This window comes from Macaca fascicularis, chromosome 7 (genome assembly GCF_037993035.2).
Source record: "Macaca fascicularis isolate 582-1 chromosome 7, T2T-MFA8v1.1".
NCBI classification, from domain to species: Eukaryota; Metazoa; Chordata; class Mammalia; order Primates; family Cercopithecidae; genus Macaca; species Macaca fascicularis.
This window is the reverse complement of record NC_088381.1, coordinates 52,691,738-52,709,130: the sequence shown is the minus strand read 5'-3', so window position 1 is coordinate 52,709,130 and position 17,393 is coordinate 52,691,738. Positions and strand designations below refer to the sequence as shown.

General features: G+C 45.0%; 1 protein-coding gene across 1 annotated transcript in view; it reads left to right on the top strand.

Moving 5' to 3' along the window:
* Window positions 1–17,166, top strand: part of PTPN9 (protein tyrosine phosphatase non-receptor type 9) — a 110,300-nt gene extending 93,134 nt beyond the window's left edge. Inside the window, exons 9-13 of the mRNA XM_005560121.4 lie at window positions 4,166–4,232; window positions 10,618–10,696; window positions 13,200–13,350; window positions 14,306–14,513; window positions 15,320–17,166. Of these exons, the coding sequence (XP_005560178.1) occupies window positions 4,166–4,232; window positions 10,618–10,696; window positions 13,200–13,350; window positions 14,306–14,513; window positions 15,320–15,534 (720 nt within the window). The 3' untranslated portion in view covers window positions 15,535–17,166. The remainder of the gene's footprint in view (window positions 1–4,165; window positions 4,233–10,617; window positions 10,697–13,199; window positions 13,351–14,305; window positions 14,514–15,319) is intronic.
* The last annotated feature ends 227 nt before the right edge of the window (window positions 17,167–17,393 follow it).

Genomic DNA, 17,393 nt, shown 5'->3' with positions numbered 1-17,393 from the left:
GACCACCGTCTACTCATTGCATCCTCACATGGCAGAAGGGAAAGGGGTGAGGGAGCACTTCAGAACTCTTCTGTTTTACAAGGGTACTAATCCCATTTGTGAGAGCTCTGTCCTCATGGTCCTCATCACTCAATCACCTGTCTCAAGGCCCCATCTCCTAATACCATTACATTGAGGGTTTGGGGTTGGGATGTAAACATTTAAAGTTATGGGGGACACAAATGTTCAGTCTATAGCAATGGCCCATAACATAGTGTGCCGGGTTTGTTCTTCCTGCTATTTCAATTTGCCCCCAAGTATATACTTTGTCTCTGGGTCATTTTCAGTTTTGAGACGGAGTCTCGCTCTGTCGCCCTGGCTGGAGTGCAGTGGCGCGATCTCAGCTCACTGCAAGCTCCGCCTCCTGGGTTCACACCATCCTCCTGCCTCAGCCTCCTGAGTAGCTGGAACTACAGGCGCCCACCACCACGCCCGGCTAATTTTTTTGTTTTGTTTTGTTTTGTATTTTTAGTGGAGACGGGGTTTCACTGTGTTAGCCAGTATGGTCCCGATCTTCTGACCTCATGATCCGCCCATCTCGGCCTCCCAAAGTGTTGGGATTACAGGCGTGAGCCACTGTGCCCAGCCTTCAGTTTTAATATCCAATGATTCTTCCAAAGTTGCTGAAATTAAAAATTTTAATTCCCTGGGAATTAAAAATCAGCAGTCTCAGAGACCAATGCTAAAGCTGATAGTTCTTAGTTATAAAGCAATAATGTAAAGAAGTGACAATTCTTTTCGAAGCATGAAGTTAGTTCCTCCTTATGTTCTTACTAATGTTGACTGGCATATACCAGGTAAATCTTTTGTACTTTTCCATACCTTCTCCCTTGGTCCTCAAGAGGTTATACCATTTGTATGTGCCAGGTTGAGTAGAGGATAGGCTTAGGCTAACTGCACCCTGGATTGAGAAGCCTGTTTGGAAGTGAGTGAGGCTTTTAGCATGCTGAGTCTGCTGCAAGTGGTCTGTTAGCTCAGTGAAGTTGTCTGAGTTAGGGTAGGACAGTAATCGTATGAGGCCAATACTAGCTGCTATGGGAGGGAAAACTGTGAGTTTATCACCCCACTATTTAGTCAAAGAAATAGTTTCTAAGGAGGAAAGTCTTGACTAAATAAGTAGTAGAGTGATAAACTGGTAGACTGACTGGCTAAGGAACACAAATCCAAATAACACGGGTTTGACCATGAGGTAGAGATATCTTAGGAGGTTAGCTATGGAATACTGACAGTTCAGACTGCCCTCCCAGTGATAGGACCCACAGGAGAGAGTGATAGGTTGAGGAAAGTCAGTCTGACCTCTCTGTAGTGCAGTGGGTTATGAGTTTTCCCTAGTTTGCTATTGAAACTTTTCTTTTGTCCTCTGTAACCCTTCACACCTTCCCTTATCCATTCCACTGCCTCCATCCATTCAACTCTCAACTAGTTATACTATAACATGAAACTGCAGCTGATCGATGTTTCTCTTTTATCAGCCTGGATCAAAGGATCTTTTGAGTAGGTATTAATAAAAAATGATGTTGAAGTAATTAAGACTGAGGACATTAAAAGGTGGGAGAATACCCTGGAAGAGAGGGAGTCAGGAGCTATTCATTGAGATGCCTTTGAATTTGACTGGAAGTTGCTTTGCATTAATTCAGGTAGTAATGGAGTTCAGGTGTATGGCCTGCCCTGTTAATGGTCCTAAGTATGAGGTGTAGCTTTATTTCTTCTCCATTCACATTTTGCCTTTTGTGTATGGCAGGACGGACCAGATATTCCTACTTGCTTGCCTTGCTCATTTGGTCCTGTGCTACAGTGTTGCAAGTCCTGATGGACCCTTTTCTTGTAAATAACAGTTTCTGTTGAGTTATAGTTCACTCTGGCATACTGCCACTGTTACTACTTGAGATGTCACTGGGGCAGTTACTACTGTTAATACTTGAGACTGTCATTAGGAGACTGAATGAAGGGGAACAAACATAGAAATGAAAACTTAAGACAAAAATAACTACTCTAAAGGAAGGGTAACATGGGGAAGAAGAAGACATCTCCCTACTTCTACTGAGCAAAGGCAGCCCTGAGCTTCTACAGCCCTTTGTATTTATTGGGTAGCAAGAGCAGGGAGGAGGAGGTAACTATTGGTCAGCTGCTTAATTGATCACAGGTTCATATTATTGTTGACAGGCTTCAGATGTGCCTAATCACAAGCAACACTTGTGCCTTGGTCGTGACTGCCCTCGGCATTCCTTCTTGGTGGCAGACGCAGTTTGTCAGTTTGCTAACATCCTGCTTTCATGAGAAGTTTGCTTTTTGCTCATATAGCCTCCAGTGGTATACTGAGTTGATCATGACCCTCATTCTTTCGGCCTCCAACAGTTCACATACCATACAATTTACCTATTTAAAGTATGTAAGTCGCCAGGCGCAGTGGCTCACGCCTGTAATCCCAGCACTTTGGGAGGCCGAGGCAGGCAGATCACGAGGTCAGGAGATCAAGACCACGGTGAAACCCCGTCTCTACTAAAAATACAAAAAATTAGCTAGGCATGGTAGTGGGCACCTGTAGTCTCAGCTACTCGAGTGGCTGAGGCAGGAGAATGGCATAAACCCGGGAGGCGGAGCTTGCAATGAGCCGAGATTGCGCCACTGCACTACAGCCTGGGCGACAGAGTGAGACTCCATCTCAAAAAAATAATAATAATAAAAATAAAGTATATAAGTCAATGGCTGTTAATATATTCACAGAGTTGTGCAACCATCACCACAATCAACTTTAGAACATGTTTTTCATTTCCCAAAGAAACCTCACACCGTTGGCAGTTACTACCTATTTCCCTCTAACCCACCCTAATTTATTTCCTATCTCCACAGATTTGCCTGTTCTAGGGATCTCATACAAAGAGAATCCTAGACTATGTAACTTCTTGTGTCTGGCTTCTATTACTTAGCGTAATGTTTTCTAGGTCCATCCATGTCATAGCATGTATTATCACATCACTCCTTTTTACTGCCAAATAATATTCCATTGTATGGATATACCACCTTTATTCATTTATCAGTTGAAGGACATTTGAGTTGTTTCCATTTTTGGCTATTATGAATAATGCTGCTATGGATATTTATGTATAAGGTTTTGTATGGATGTATGTTATTATTTTGCTAAGAAGTGGAATTGCTGGGTCATATGGTAACTTTTTAATCTTTTGAGGAACAACCAGGCTGTTTTCTAAAGTAACTGCAGCATTTTACATTATCACTAGCAATGTATAAGCACGGTATACATGTGTATGAGGGTTTCAGTTTTTCCACATCCTTGCCAGCAATATTATCTATAATTGATATCTGTAGTCATCCTAGTGGGTGATTAGTATCGTGGTATGGATTTGCATTTCCCTGATGGCTAATGATGAAAGATTTTTTTTTTTTTTTTTTTTTTTTTTGAGACGGAGTCTTGCTCTGTCACCCAGGCTGGAGTGCAGTGGCACCATCTTGGCTCACTGCAAGCTCTGCCTCCTGGGTTCATGCCATTCTCCTGCCTCAGCCTCCTGAGTAGCTGGGACTACAGGTGCCTGCCACCATGCCCAGCTATTTTTTTTTTTTTTTTTTTTTTGTATTTTTAGTAGAGATGGGGTTTCACTGTGTTAGCCAGGATGGTCTCGATCTCCTGACCTCGTGATCCATCCTCCTTGGCCTCCCAAACTGCTGGGATTACAGGCGTGAGCCACCATGCCTGGCATAAGTTTTTAATTTTAATATAGTTTATCTCTTTTCTATTGTCACTTATGCCTTTGGTGTCATATCTGTGAAGACTTTGCCTAAACCAAGGTCACAAAGATTTACTCTTACCTTACATTTTATTCTGAGAGTTTTAATAGTTTTAATCCCTTACATTTGGTCTTTGATCCATTTTGCAGTTTTTGTGTATGGTGTGAGGAAGGAGTCAGCTTGATTTCTCTGCATGTAGATATCTACTTGTCCCAGCACCATTTATTGAACTGAGGGTTTGAGCTGACCATTTCACTGCTCATTTTCTGCTCAACAAGAAGAGAATATTCACACCTTGGGTTTTACTTACTGAGTACATCATTTTATGACCCAAATGGTATATTCTGTGTAGCTATAGTGATGTCTCCTTTTTTATCATTAGACAGATTACATCAATGCCAGCTTCATGGATGGCTACAAGCAGAAGAATGCTTACATTGGCACACAAGGTAAGCTGGTCCGTCCCTCCCATGTTGATTTTGTGCCATCTACTTATGATTCCTTGTGCCAAATGATAGCATAATTTTTAAACGAATGGTAACTTGAGTGGAGGTTTTGGCCACTAGATCCTGGCCTTTTATAAAGATTGGTGGTGGTTGAGAAAAGCAGATAAGAAGTCTGGGGTTTCTGTACCAGGTGTGCCTGGAAACTCACCGCATGGAGATAAACTGGAGATTTAAACACATAACACTACGGCCTGCAAGTTTTGGGCTATTTCTTAATATTGGCAAGGGTGTAGGGTATCAGAATTCATCAGCCAGTGAGCTCTTCATGCTCTTCCTCTCTAGTAAGAGGCCAAGAATAGCAGACACCCCAGAGATTGAGTCCAATCTAGGAATGAGTATTGCTGTCCTAATAGGCCTAGGCTGGTTCCTATACCATCACAGAGCACTCCAATAAATGTTCTGACATAGATAGTATGTGCTAGTAAGTCTGACAGTGAAAACTGAACTCTAGGAGGATTTCTCATTTTTTTTCTCTCTCTTTTGAGACGGAGTCTTGCTCTTTCACCCAGGCTAGAGTGCAGTGGCACCACCTCAGCTCACTGCAACCTCCACCTCCCGGGTTCAAGTGATTCTCCTGCCTCAGCCTCCTGAGTAGCTGGGACTACAGGTGTGTGCTACCACGCCCAGCTAATTGTTGTATTTTTAGTAGAGACTGGGTTTCACCATGTTGGACAGGCTGGTCTCGAATTCCTGACCTCGTGATCTGCCCGCCTCGGCCTCCGAAAGTGTTGGGATTATAGGCATAAGCCACCATGCCCGGCCTCTAGGAGGATTTCAGATGGAGTTTCTATAACTGTTCCTATGATCCTAGTACTCTTTCTGACCTGGCCTCTCCATCTCAAGAATATCATGTCACTTTCAAAGATGGTAGGAGGAAATCATAACACAAAAAGACAACAAACCGTCAATGGGCATAAGGCCCTTTGACCACTGCAGAGCAAGATATGGTGGATACCTCCTTAATCAAGTGATCAAACTTAGTATCACCAGTAAAGGACAAAGGGACATTATGTATACCTCCTGATATGATACATTGAGAAATAAATATCACCTGCATTGTGTATTGCGAGTTTTAAAATCTGAATCTAGTTATGGGAAACACTCCAGATTGTGTGACATACTATAAGAAAACTGGCTCAGACTCTCCAAAGTTAATGCCATAAAAAACAAAAAGGCAGAGAACTGTTCTAGATTAAAGGGAGACTAAAGAGAACCATGGCCGGACACAGTGGCTCACACCTGTAACTCCAGTACTTTGGGAGGCTGAGGTAGGAGTATCACTTGAGCCCACGAAGCAGAGGTTGCTGTGAGCCGAGATTGTGCCACTGTACTCCAGCCTGGCTGACACAGCGAGATCCTGCCTCAAAAATAAATAAATAAATAAAAAGGCTGGGCGCAATGACTCACACCTTTAATTCCAGCACTTTGGGAGGCCAGGGCAGGTGGATCACCTGAGGTCGGTAGTTCGAGACCAGCCTGACCAACATGGAGAAACCCCATTTCTACTAAAAATACAAAATTAGCCGGGCGTGGTGGCACATGCCTGTAATCCCAGCTACTTGGGACGCCGAGGCAGAAGAATCGCTTGAACCCAGGAGGCGGAAGTTGCAGTGAGCCAAGATTGCGCCATTGCACTCCAGCCTGGGCAACAAGAGCGAAACTCCGTCTCAAAAAGAAAAAAAATAAGAGGATCTGTGATTAGATCCTCAATTGGGAGAAAAAAACTATTGAAGACAAACTATTGAGACAATTGGAGACTTTGTGTTAGCCAACATTATATCCATGTTTAATGGATGCTTAAGGTGATAATGGTATTCTTGTATAGGAAGATGTCCTTGTTTTCCTAGTAAATGCTCAAGTATTTGGGAATAAAATATCATAATGTCTGCAACTTCTTTATTTTTAATTAATTAATTTTTTGAGATGGAGTTTTGCTCTGTCGCCCAGGCTGCAGTGCAATGATGTGATCTCGGCTCACTTCACCTTCCACTTCCAGGGCTCAAATGATTCTCCTGCCTCAGCCTCCCAAGTAGCTGGGATTACAGGCACCTGCCACCATGCCCAGCTAATTTTTGTATTTTTGGTGGAACCAGGGTTTCGCCATGTTGCCTAGGCTGGTCTTGAACTCCCGGCCTGAAGTGATCTGCCTACCTCAGCTTCCCAAAGTGCTGGGATTACAGGCATCAGCCACTGTGCCTGGCCTATATTTCTACTAATGATGTAATCTAATGAGAAGACCTATTATATATCAGATGCATAAATGCTATCTAATTATTATAGAGACTCTGCAAGGGAAGTTTATTAATTTATAGATGAGCAAACTGAAACCCAAAAGTTGACATGACCTTGGACCATGCAGCTAGTAAGTGACAGAACCAGGGTTTGAACCCATGTTTGCTTGATTCAGAAGTTTTTACAAGCCAAGTCAGTGGATTGTTTCACCTATGTCAGTATAAACTGCTGACTTTATTTCTTGAGAGAAGTCTACTGTTAAAGGGTCTAAGCTGGGAAGTACAACTTTCCCTTCTAAGTATCTCTCTTGAGCCTGTGAGAAGTTTGCCCAGTCTGAGTCTGGTAACTGAGTTACCATGTGCTCTGACTGCTCAGTACTCCAATTCTGCTAGTTGTCTGAATGTGGAAAATGAAGTATATGAGAGTTGCTGTGGTGCAGGAGAGTAGGATGTGGATGAGGCTGAGGGTCAGAGATGTGGAAAAGGTGTCCTTACTGTCTTCTTGATGTGTATACTAGGGTAATGCATGTCCATTGTGGAACATTTAGAAAATAAAAATAATCCCTTATAACCCTAGGACCCAGAGATAATGTTAACATTTTACAGCGTCTCCTCCTAGACCTTTATCTATGCATACATGCAGATATAGGCATACAAAATATTTAACCAGGCTGGGCACAGCAGCTCAAGCCTGTAATCCCAGCACTTTGGGAGGCCGAGGTGGGTGAATCACCTGAGGTCAAGAGTTTGAGACCAGCCTGGCCAACATGGTGAAACCTTGTCTCTACTAAAAATACAAAAGTTAGCCAGGCATGGTGGTGTGCGCCTGTAATCCCAGCTACTTGGGAGGCTGAGGCACGAGAATCGCTGGAACCCAGGAGGTGGAGGTTGCAGTGAGCCGAAATTGTGCCACTGCACTCCAGCCTGGGCAACAGAGTGAGACTCTTTTTTTTTTTTTTTTTTTTTGAGGCGGAGTCTCGCTCTGTCGCCCAGGCTGGAGTGCAGTGGCGTGATCTCGGCTCACTGCAAGCTCCGCCTCCCGGGTTCCCGCCATTCTCCTGCCTCAGCCTCCCCAGTAGCTGGGACTACAGGCGCCGCCACCACGCCCGGCTAATTTTTTTTTTGTATTTTTAGTGGAGACGGGGTTTCATTGTGTTAGCCAGGATGGTCTCGATCTCCTGACCTCGTGATCCGCCCGTCTCGGCCTCCCAAAGTGCTGGGATTACAGGCTTGAGCCACCGCGCCCGGCCGAGACTCTGTCTTAAAAAAAAAAAAAAAAAAAAAAGGCCAGGCACGGTGGCTTAAGCCTGTAATTCCCGCACTTTGGGAGGCCGAGGCAGGTGGATCACCTGAGGTCAGGAGTTCAAGGTCAGGAGTTCGAGACCAGCCTGGCTAACACGGTGAAACCCAGTCCCTACTAAAATTAGCCGGGTGTGGTGGTGGGCACCTATAGTCCCAGCTGCTTGGGAGACTGAGGGAGGAGAATCGCTTGAACCCGGGAGGCAGAGGTTGTAGTGAGCTGAGATCACGCCACTGAACTCCAGCCTGGGTGACAGAGTGATACTCGGTCTCAAAAAAAAAAAAAAACTAAACTTTTAATTTAACCAAATATGCTCTTTCTATACACATCTCTTATTTCATTTAATGGTATCTGTGAATACCTTTCCATAGCAAAAAATATAGCTCTTACAACATCAGCTTTATAGACTGTATAAATTATGGGTATGCTATTATTTATTTATTTATTTTTGAGACAAGGTCTCACTCTGTCACTTAGGCTGGGTGACAGAGTGGTATGATCATGGTTCACGATCATGACTCAGTGTAGCCTCGGTCTCTCCAGGCACAGGTGATCCTCTCACCTCAGTCTCCTGAGTAGCCGGGACTACAGGCATGTGCTACTACACCTGGCTAATTTTTGTATTTTTTGTAGGGACAGGGTTTCACAATGTTGCCCAGGTTGGTCTCAAACTCCTGGGCTCAAGTGATCTGCCTACCTCATCCTTCCAAAGGGCTGGGATTACAGTTGACATGCCATAATTTAATTAATCCTCTCTTATTGGATATTTAGCGTATTTCTTAGACCTCACATGCTTTTGACATCATCCAATTCTGCAGAGAGGGCATTCCAGTATCATGTTAGTGCTTGCTAAAAGACTTAGCAATAATGGTAGTAGAACCAGCAGACTTCTAGGCCAAAATTAACCATTAGTACTGCCCTGCTTTCCTGAAAGCAGAGAGGGAAGAAACACCCGGAAAGTATGAGGAATTATCTTGAGTTGTTACTTTTTTTTTTCTTGAGATGGAGTCTTCCTGTCACCCAGGTTGGAGTTCAACAGTGCGATCTAGGCTCAATGCAACCTCCACCTCACGGGTTTAAGCAATTCTCCTAACTCAGGCTCCCAAGTAGCTGGGATTACAGGCACCCGCCATCATGCCCAGCTAATTTTTGTATTTTTAGTAGAGATTGGGTTTTACCATGTTGGCCAGGCTGGTCTCGGACTCCTGACCTCAAGTGATCTGCCCGCCTTGGCCTCCCAAAGTGTTGGCATTATAGGTGTGAGCCCTGCGCCCGGCCGGTTACTGTCTTGATCAAAGTGGAGTTGGTAGTCCACAAGTATCTTCAAAGTTATTGCTGAGTGCTCAGCCCTATGCAGGTTCTAACTAAAAAAGGAGAATTTGGCCAGGCGCAGTGGCTCATGCCTGTAATCCCTTGTCCTTAGGATAATGTTTACTGAGATATCATTAATTCCCACAAAGTAAAATAATGGATGGAAGAGTATATAAATTAAATGGTTAGCCAGCTATGCCATCAAAAGCAAAAGAGAAGAAGCTTCACAAGGAATGAGGAGGTCAGAGAAAGCTTCAAGGAAGAGGCGGCACTTGAAAATGGGTAGAAAATGAATAGCATTGGAGGTAATGGAGACAGCTTGAGCAAAAGAATAGAGGCCAAGGTGAGCATGGTGTGTCTATGTTCTGATGAAGAAACTTTTAAGAAAGATTAAACTGGTGGGGTTTCCCAGAGTAGACTGGAACGGAAAAAGGCCTATTCAGAAAAATAGACTAAGAGGGTGTTACAGTAACTTAGACAGAAGATGATGTGGTCTTTGTGTCAGTGAAATTGAGCAGGAAGAGCAGGATGGGGAGAAAATGGGGGGCAAAAGAATAAAAAGCAAAAACATTTCAAAGGTAAAAAATCTCTAGGATTTGGTGACTGCTTGTGAGAGATGAAGGAAATGGGTAAGTCAGTGTTGACTTCAACTTTTTAAGACTGAATGATTTAAGAATGCTAGTATTGTTAACAGAGATAAGAAAGTTGCAAGATAAAGCTAATTTTTCTTTTTTTTGAGACGGAGTCTCATTCTACTGCCCAGGCTGGAGTGCAGTGGTGCGATCTTGGCTCACTGCAACCTCAACCTCCTGGGGTCAAGCAATTCTTGTGCTTCAGCCTCCCAAGTACCTGGGACTACAGGCATGTGCCAGCACACTCGGCTAATTTTTGTATTTTTCATAGAGACGGGGTTTTACCATGTTGCCAGGCTGATCTCAAACTGCTGAGCTCAGGCAACCTGCCTGCCTTGGCCTCCCAGAGGGCTGGAATTATAGGCATGAGCCACTGCACCTGGCCAAGATAAAGCTAATTTTGAAGGAGGAGACTTAGTTGCAGACATAATGGATCTGAGATGATGGGAAACAGAAGGTTAATGGTTTAGTAAGCAATCTGTGATTATAAAACTGAAGCTTAGGTGAGATGAAAACAGCTAGAGACTCATACACAGTTGACACTGTCGGCCTGATGTGATGGCTGAAGTTCTGATGATTAAGGCTCTGAGAGGGTATGTAGCAGTGCTTCCCAAACCTACCTATGACTCACCTGGGGATCTTGTTAACATGCAGATTCATGTTTCTTACACTCTCCCATACGATGCTGGTGTGATTTGTCCACAGACCACACTGAATAGCAGGGATGTGGAAAGATGAGCAAGGAGCTAACATCTATGGTTTGGAGTTACCATTGGGGAGTAAAACAGAAGAGCCTACAAAGGAAAAAAAGTGTTTCCCAGAGTCATGTTTCTTGTATTCTATTTTTATTACAGGTCCTTTGGAGAATACCTATCGTGATTTCTGGCTCATGGTATGGGAGCAAAAAGTCTTGGTGATTGTCATGACCACCCGGTGAGTTAATCCCTTTTTTCCACTGGTCTCCACCTCTACTCTGTCCCCTAAGCATAGGTGATTGAAGAGGGAAGTTTAGCTTTTAGAAATAATGTGGGCCAGCCTGGTGCAGTGGCTCACGCTTGTAATCCCAGCACTTAGGGAGGCCGAGGCAGGCGGATCATGAGGTCAGGAGTTCCAGACCAGCCTGGCCAGCCTGGTGAAACCCCATCTCTATTAAAAGTACAAAAAATTAGCCAGGCATGGTGGTGTTTGCCTGTAATCCCAGCTACTCGGGAGGCTGAGGCAGGAGAATCACTTGAACCCAAGAGGCAGAGGTTGCAGTGAGCTGACATTACGCCATTGTACTCCAGCCTGGGCTACAGAGCGAGACTATGTCTCAATTTTTAAAAAAAATTTTTTTGAGGATTAGGAAAGCCATGGCAAAGATTTTGAGATATCTCTTAGCTAATCCACAACCCGGATATCGTGGAGATGAATAGATCTAACTTGTTAAAGCTTTAATCCCTGGCTCTGGCAACCCTGTGCCAGTTATACCCTATTTTGAGGTCCTGGCCTTATCCACTAAAGGAAGTTCTGGGAAACATGGGACAATTCTTTAATGTGTTCCCTATTTCCAGAGGGGTGCTCTCTTCCTGACTACCGAATTACCAGATCCCCTTTGCTCTCCATTTGTTGCTACTTTTTTTTTTTTCTTTTGAGATGGAGTCTCACTCTGCCGCCAGGCTGGAGTGCAGTGGCGTGATCTTGGCTCACTGTAACCTCCGTCTCCCAGGTTCAAGCAATTCTCCTGCCTCAGCCTCCTGAGTAGCTAGGATGTGCCACCACGCCCAGCTAATTTTTTTTTTTTTTGGAGATGGTGTCTCGCTCTGTCACCCAGGCGGTAGTACAATGGCTCTATCTCAGCTCACCGCAACCTCCGCCTCCCGGGTTCAAGTGATTCTCCTGAGTAGCTGAGATTATAGGCATGTGCCACCATGCCCGGCTAATTTTTGTATTTTTAGTAGAGATGGGGTTTTACCATGTTGGTCAGGCTGGTCTTGAGCTCCTGACCTCATGATCTGTCACCTCAGCCTCCCAAAGTGCTGGGATTGTAAGTGTGAACCACTGCGCCCGGCCAGGAAGGTTTTAATGAAAGGAATATTTTTGAAAGTTTGGTCTACAAATCTGGCAAATTTCAGGAATAACCTATTTCAGATGAGGAAGGAAAAAAATGAATGTTCAATTTCCTTCCTTAGCACTGTTATAACCACCTCTTATTTGGAGAGGAGGTAGTGGGAGAAGTTCTACCTTGGAATACCTTGGGGGCACTGGAGGGTGGCAAGGTAGATTTAGGCTTTTTTTTTTTTTGAGACAGAGTCTCACTCTGTTGCGCAGGCTGGAGTTCAGTGGTGCGACCTCAGCTCACTGCAACCTCTGCCTCCCAGGTTCGAGCGATTCTTCTGCCTCAGCAGAAGAATTCCCAAGTAGCTGGGATTACAGGTGCCCACCTCCATGCCTGGCTAATTTTTGTATTTTTAGTAGAGATGGGGTTTCACCATGTTGGCCAGGCTGGTCTTGAACTCCTGACCTCAGGCGATCCGCCACCTCAGTCTCCTAAAGTGCTGGGATTACAGGCACGAGTCACTGCGCCCAGCCTAAGCTTTTTTTTTTTTTTTTTTTTTTTTTTTTTGAGACAGAGTCTCGCTTTGTCATCTAGGCTGGAGTGCAGTGGTACCATCTCAGCTCACTGCAGTCTCAACCTCCTGGATTCAAGCAATCCTCCTGCCTCAGCCTCCTAAGTAGCTGGGACTACAGGTACCCACCACCATGCCTGGCTAGTTTTTGTATTTTTAGTAGAGACAGGGTTTCCATGTTACCTGGGCTGGTACTTTAGGCCTTTACACAAACCTCCTGCTAACATTCCAGGAGATGTGTGTTTATCAGTTCTCTATTATCCAACATCTCTTATTGGGGAATACAATAAGCAGTGGCTGAGGTATAGGCCAGAGAGTTCTCTCTGACCTATCATATTTTCTCTACTGTTTTTTTTTTCTTTTTCTTTTTCTTTTTCTTTTTTTTTTTGAGATGGAGTCTCACCATGTTGCCCAGGCTGGTCTCAAACTCCTGGTCTTAGGTGATTCTCCTTCCTAAGCCTCTCAAGTAGCTGGGGTTACAGGCATGCACTACTACCCCCAGCTACTATACTGTTTTTTTCTCTGTTCACCCGGTATTTATCCCACATATATGAGAAGTACTATTGCATATTAGGAAAAAGACTAAATGCTGTAGTAAGTGCTCAGTAACTGTATGCTATATGAGTACATGCAGAAACTTTGGCTGTGAGTACATTTGTTTAGAATGAAGAGGTTTCCTTTCCTTTCTGCTGAGAATAAATGGTGTAAGTTAGAAGCAATGCAAGAGATGATATTGCTGCCTGGGGGTATATCAGGTCTTTGTGGAAGCCCGGTTACTGCTGTGGAGAGGAAGGATGGAAGGCTTACCTTGCTCTGTGTGTCTTCAGCTTTGAAGAAGGCGGCAGGAGAAAGTGTGGCCAGTACTGGCCTTTAGAAAAAGACTCTCGGATCCGATTTGGCTTCCTCACAGTGACCAATCTAGGCGTGGAGAACATGAATCATTATAAGAAAACAACACTAGAAATTCACAACACAGAGGTAAATCCAGGTTTCTTTTTTCTCACCTTATTGAAACAGGGGGAGAATACTTACTGTAATGAAAATCTCCAGAGGGAATAGATAGGATACCAGGGAGGTTATGAGTTGCTTCTGTTTTTCTAGGGACAGGATGAGGATATTTAACTCACAGCCAATATAGCCATATTACTACAGCACAATAGGAACATTAAATAGGAGTAAAGCTTATAGAAATCTGGGGCTGGGTAAGGCCGGGTGCGGTGGCTCAAGCCTGTAATCCCAGCACTTTGGGAGGCTGAGGCGGGCGGATCACAAAGTCAGGAGTTCAAGACCAGCCTGGCCAACGTAGTGAAACCCTGTCTCTACTAAAAAATAGAAAAAATTAGCTGGGAGGCAGAATCGCTTGAACTCACAATGCGGAGGTTGAAGTGAGCAGAGACCTCACCACTGCACTCCAGCCTGGGCGACAGTGAGAGACTGTCTCAAAAAAAAGTAAAATAAAGAAAGAAATCTGGGGCTGGATGCAATGGCTTACGTCTATAATCCCAGCACTCTGGGAGGCAGAGGTGGAAGGATCACTTGAGCCCAGGAGTTCAAGACAATCTAGGCAACACAGTGAGATCTCGTCTCTACAAAACATAGAAAAAATTAGCTGATCATGGTGGCACACGCCTGTGAGGTCAAGGCAGCAGTAAGTTTGATCATGCCACCGTACTCCAGCCTGGGCGACAGAGTGAGATCCTGTCTCAAAAAAAAATTCTGGATCTTACAGTATAGGAATTCTGCCTTTTCCAGACAATTAACCAACCCTTCCTTTGGGTTTATAGTAAAGAAGCAGTTACGGGAAAAGTTGACAGTGGTGGATAGGAGCCTTGGTGGTAGGGATAACCAGGGTGTTGAGAATCTGGAAAAGCCAGTGGTAGCTAGGGGCAGGCAGAAATAACCTCGTTAATGTTTACTTCTTTTCTCATCTAAGGAACGGCAGAAACGCCAGGTGACCCACTTCCAGTTCTTGAGCTGGCCAGACTATGGTGTCCCTTCCTCAGCAGCTTCCCTCATTGACTTCTTGAGAGTGGTCAGAAACCAGCAGAGCCTGGCTGTGAGCAACATGGGAGCACGCTCCAAAGGGCAGTGCTCTGAGCCACCCATTGTGGTCCATTGCAGTGCAGGCATTGGCAGGACAGGTAATGCACCTAATGCAGCTCTTGGTGTCTGCAGAGGCAGTAGGGGTGGAGGAGGAAAAACAAAGCTCTTAGCCCACATCTGTGATTGGAGAAGGAACTCACTTGCTCCCTTGGTGGTGAATTGCTGTGAAAAATCCCTCTTCTAATGTCCTTTTGGTGGACCAAGTGATGGCCAGAATATATATTTCACAAGCCAAGTCCTCTAGGGGTTGATGTTTTATATACCCCATCATAACGCTGATCCTGTCACTTGTTAGCACTGTCGCTGCAGGTATCCCAGGGAGCTCAGCTGGTCTGCTGCTTCCTTCCCATATAGCCCTCCCTGGAGGGACTCCCCACCCTGTGCTGTGTTCTCCATTCTGGAGCCAGTTAGCAGCTTTTGTCTTAAGGGCATGTACATGGTAGAAAATGTTGGCCTTTCTAGTTCAAAGGTCCTTTGGGAGAAAGTTGGGAATAGGTTTGTGTTAGGCCTCTGAAAAACTTGTGGACTCTGGAAATTAGGTGTGGGAGTGCTGTCAGTCTGTCTGTCTGGGATTGAAGCAGGAAGTTCCCTTATGTCACCTTCCCGTTTCCACTTCCTGTTACCCCAGTGTATGTCCTGAGAGGTAAGAGGCCTTCTCATTTCTCTGGCCTCCAACACTCCCTGTGACCTCCTCCTCGAGTCCTTTCAGGCCTAAGGCCACCTGGCCTTCTGCCAAGAGGTGCTTTGCCTTTGAATTCATTCATTCAGTTCTCCCTGGGTTATTTGGTAGAGGGAGGAGGAGAGGAGAGGTAAACCAGATGTGATCACTTCCTTCCTTCTTCAGGTACCTTCTGCTCACTGGACATCTGCCTGGCACAGCTGGAGGAGCTTGGCACCCTTAATGTGTTCCAGACGGTGTCACGCATGAGGACCCAGAGGGCCTTCAGCATCCAGACCCCTGAGCAGTACTATTTTTGCTACAAGGCCATCCTGGAGTTCGCAGAGAAGGAGGGCATGGTATCCTCTGGCCAAAACCTGCTGGCTGTGGAGGGTCAGTAACTCTCCCACGAACCTCCTACCTGCTGGCCAGCCTTCCTTAAACTACCCTGGACACCGCTGAGCCTATAGGTTGCCATCAGTTACGCTGAAGCCATGGATCAACTTCTTTCTTCTGTCTCCCGGCACACGTGTGCACACAAGGCAGCCTTTCCCTTTGGCTAGATAAATGTGGTGAAATTGCCACTAGAAAGGGCCAGCAGCAATGTGTTCTTAATTCCTAGCACCTGCTATCAAACTGTGCCTTATTAAAACCAAATTGTGGCTATTGATTTTTGCCAGGGTCCCCGAGGTAAGTGGGGAAGGAACCTCCCTCCTCCTTTCTCCCACCATTCTCTTTCTGGAGGTCTCCTGTCTCCCACTCCTTCCCTTTGCTAGGATTTTATGGGGAGGTTTGATGAGCATTTGCCTTTCTCCCCAGAGAGCTTGACCAAGTTACATATTCTAGAGATCGTCCTGAGTGCCAAGCACGTTTATAAGTAGGGCGTGTATTCGAGTCCTGTCATTCTGTGTGTGTGCGTGTGTGTACTTATGTGTATGGGTCCATATGTACGTGTGTATATAATATATATTGTATGTGATAATATGATCGTATTCTATAAATACATATACACACAGATATTCCTTTGTAGAAGTTCCTGGGGCTCTGTGTTGCAGTTCAGGACTCCTTGCTTCTTGGACCCTGCTATTTATCCTGGACTAGCTTGGGTTGGTGATCATGTCTCCTGTTGTCAGGCTACAGAGTGGTGGAAGAGGACACACACACTTCTCCATGTTCCTGCCACAGGGCCCCTTCCTTAAGTAATGACTTATCTCCCTCCTATTGGAGCCACGAATGTATTAGTTTGTGGTGACACTGGGTTAGCTCAGCATGGATTTCCCTTATCTGATGATTTTTCTGCGTTTACTTGGCCAATTTGGGGAACAGACCTCCACTGTGATTCCATACTCTCTCTTTGCTTTCACTATCCCATGGATGGGAGGCGGAGGGTAGAGATGAACTCACTGAGCAGCCAGAGCCACATGCAATCGGTACGAAGTCTTAGAAGGAAGGAGGCGTAGCCCAGGTATGAGAGAGAAAAAACTACTAAGAAAATGCCTCCCTGGGAGGATGGGCTGGGGCCCTTTTTCTTTTGCTGGATGGTTCCTTTATGAAGCTTGGCCGTCTACTGAGATGCCCATCTCTTCCTGCCTGCTAGCCTGCTAGACTCTCAAACTGGGTGGGTTCTGTGTCAATAAAAAGCTTTACCCTCTGGCTGAGTGAGGTGGTCCCCTGCAATCACTGTTTGTCCCCTACCCACCCAGCCTGTCCCTGCCTGCTCCCAGCCCACTCATCCTTATGTGCTAGGGATAAATCAAGAGTCCTTAGCACTCCACATTCCCAAGAAAATCCCAGGAACTCCTAAACCTTCCCCTGTCACAGAAGATGAGGTTGGCAGCTGATGAGACCTCAATAATTTTATATTGTAATAAGCTCTTTGAATGTGTATATTCTTATTTTTTACAATCATTTCATTTTTGTATTTAATATCAATGGACTGAGGCAGATTCAGAAAATAATTGTAATGTTCATATTCAATATCTTACAGTGATACAGTTTTGTATTTACATATAAATATACCGACATGATCAAAACCCTTTTAGCTTCATCAATTTAGCAGCCTGGGACATGAGGGAGGGGGTCCAGGAGCTGGTCTGGGAGGGATGAGGGAGGCAGGGAGGGACCCAAGGCTTCAGTATCTGAGACTTAGAGTTCTGACACTATGAGTTCACCTTGTCTGTAAGCCATGGCCCTATATCTGGACAGAGGGACCAGCACCAGTTCAGTGCTTGAGATGTGCTAAGTGCTATGCTAGGTGCTT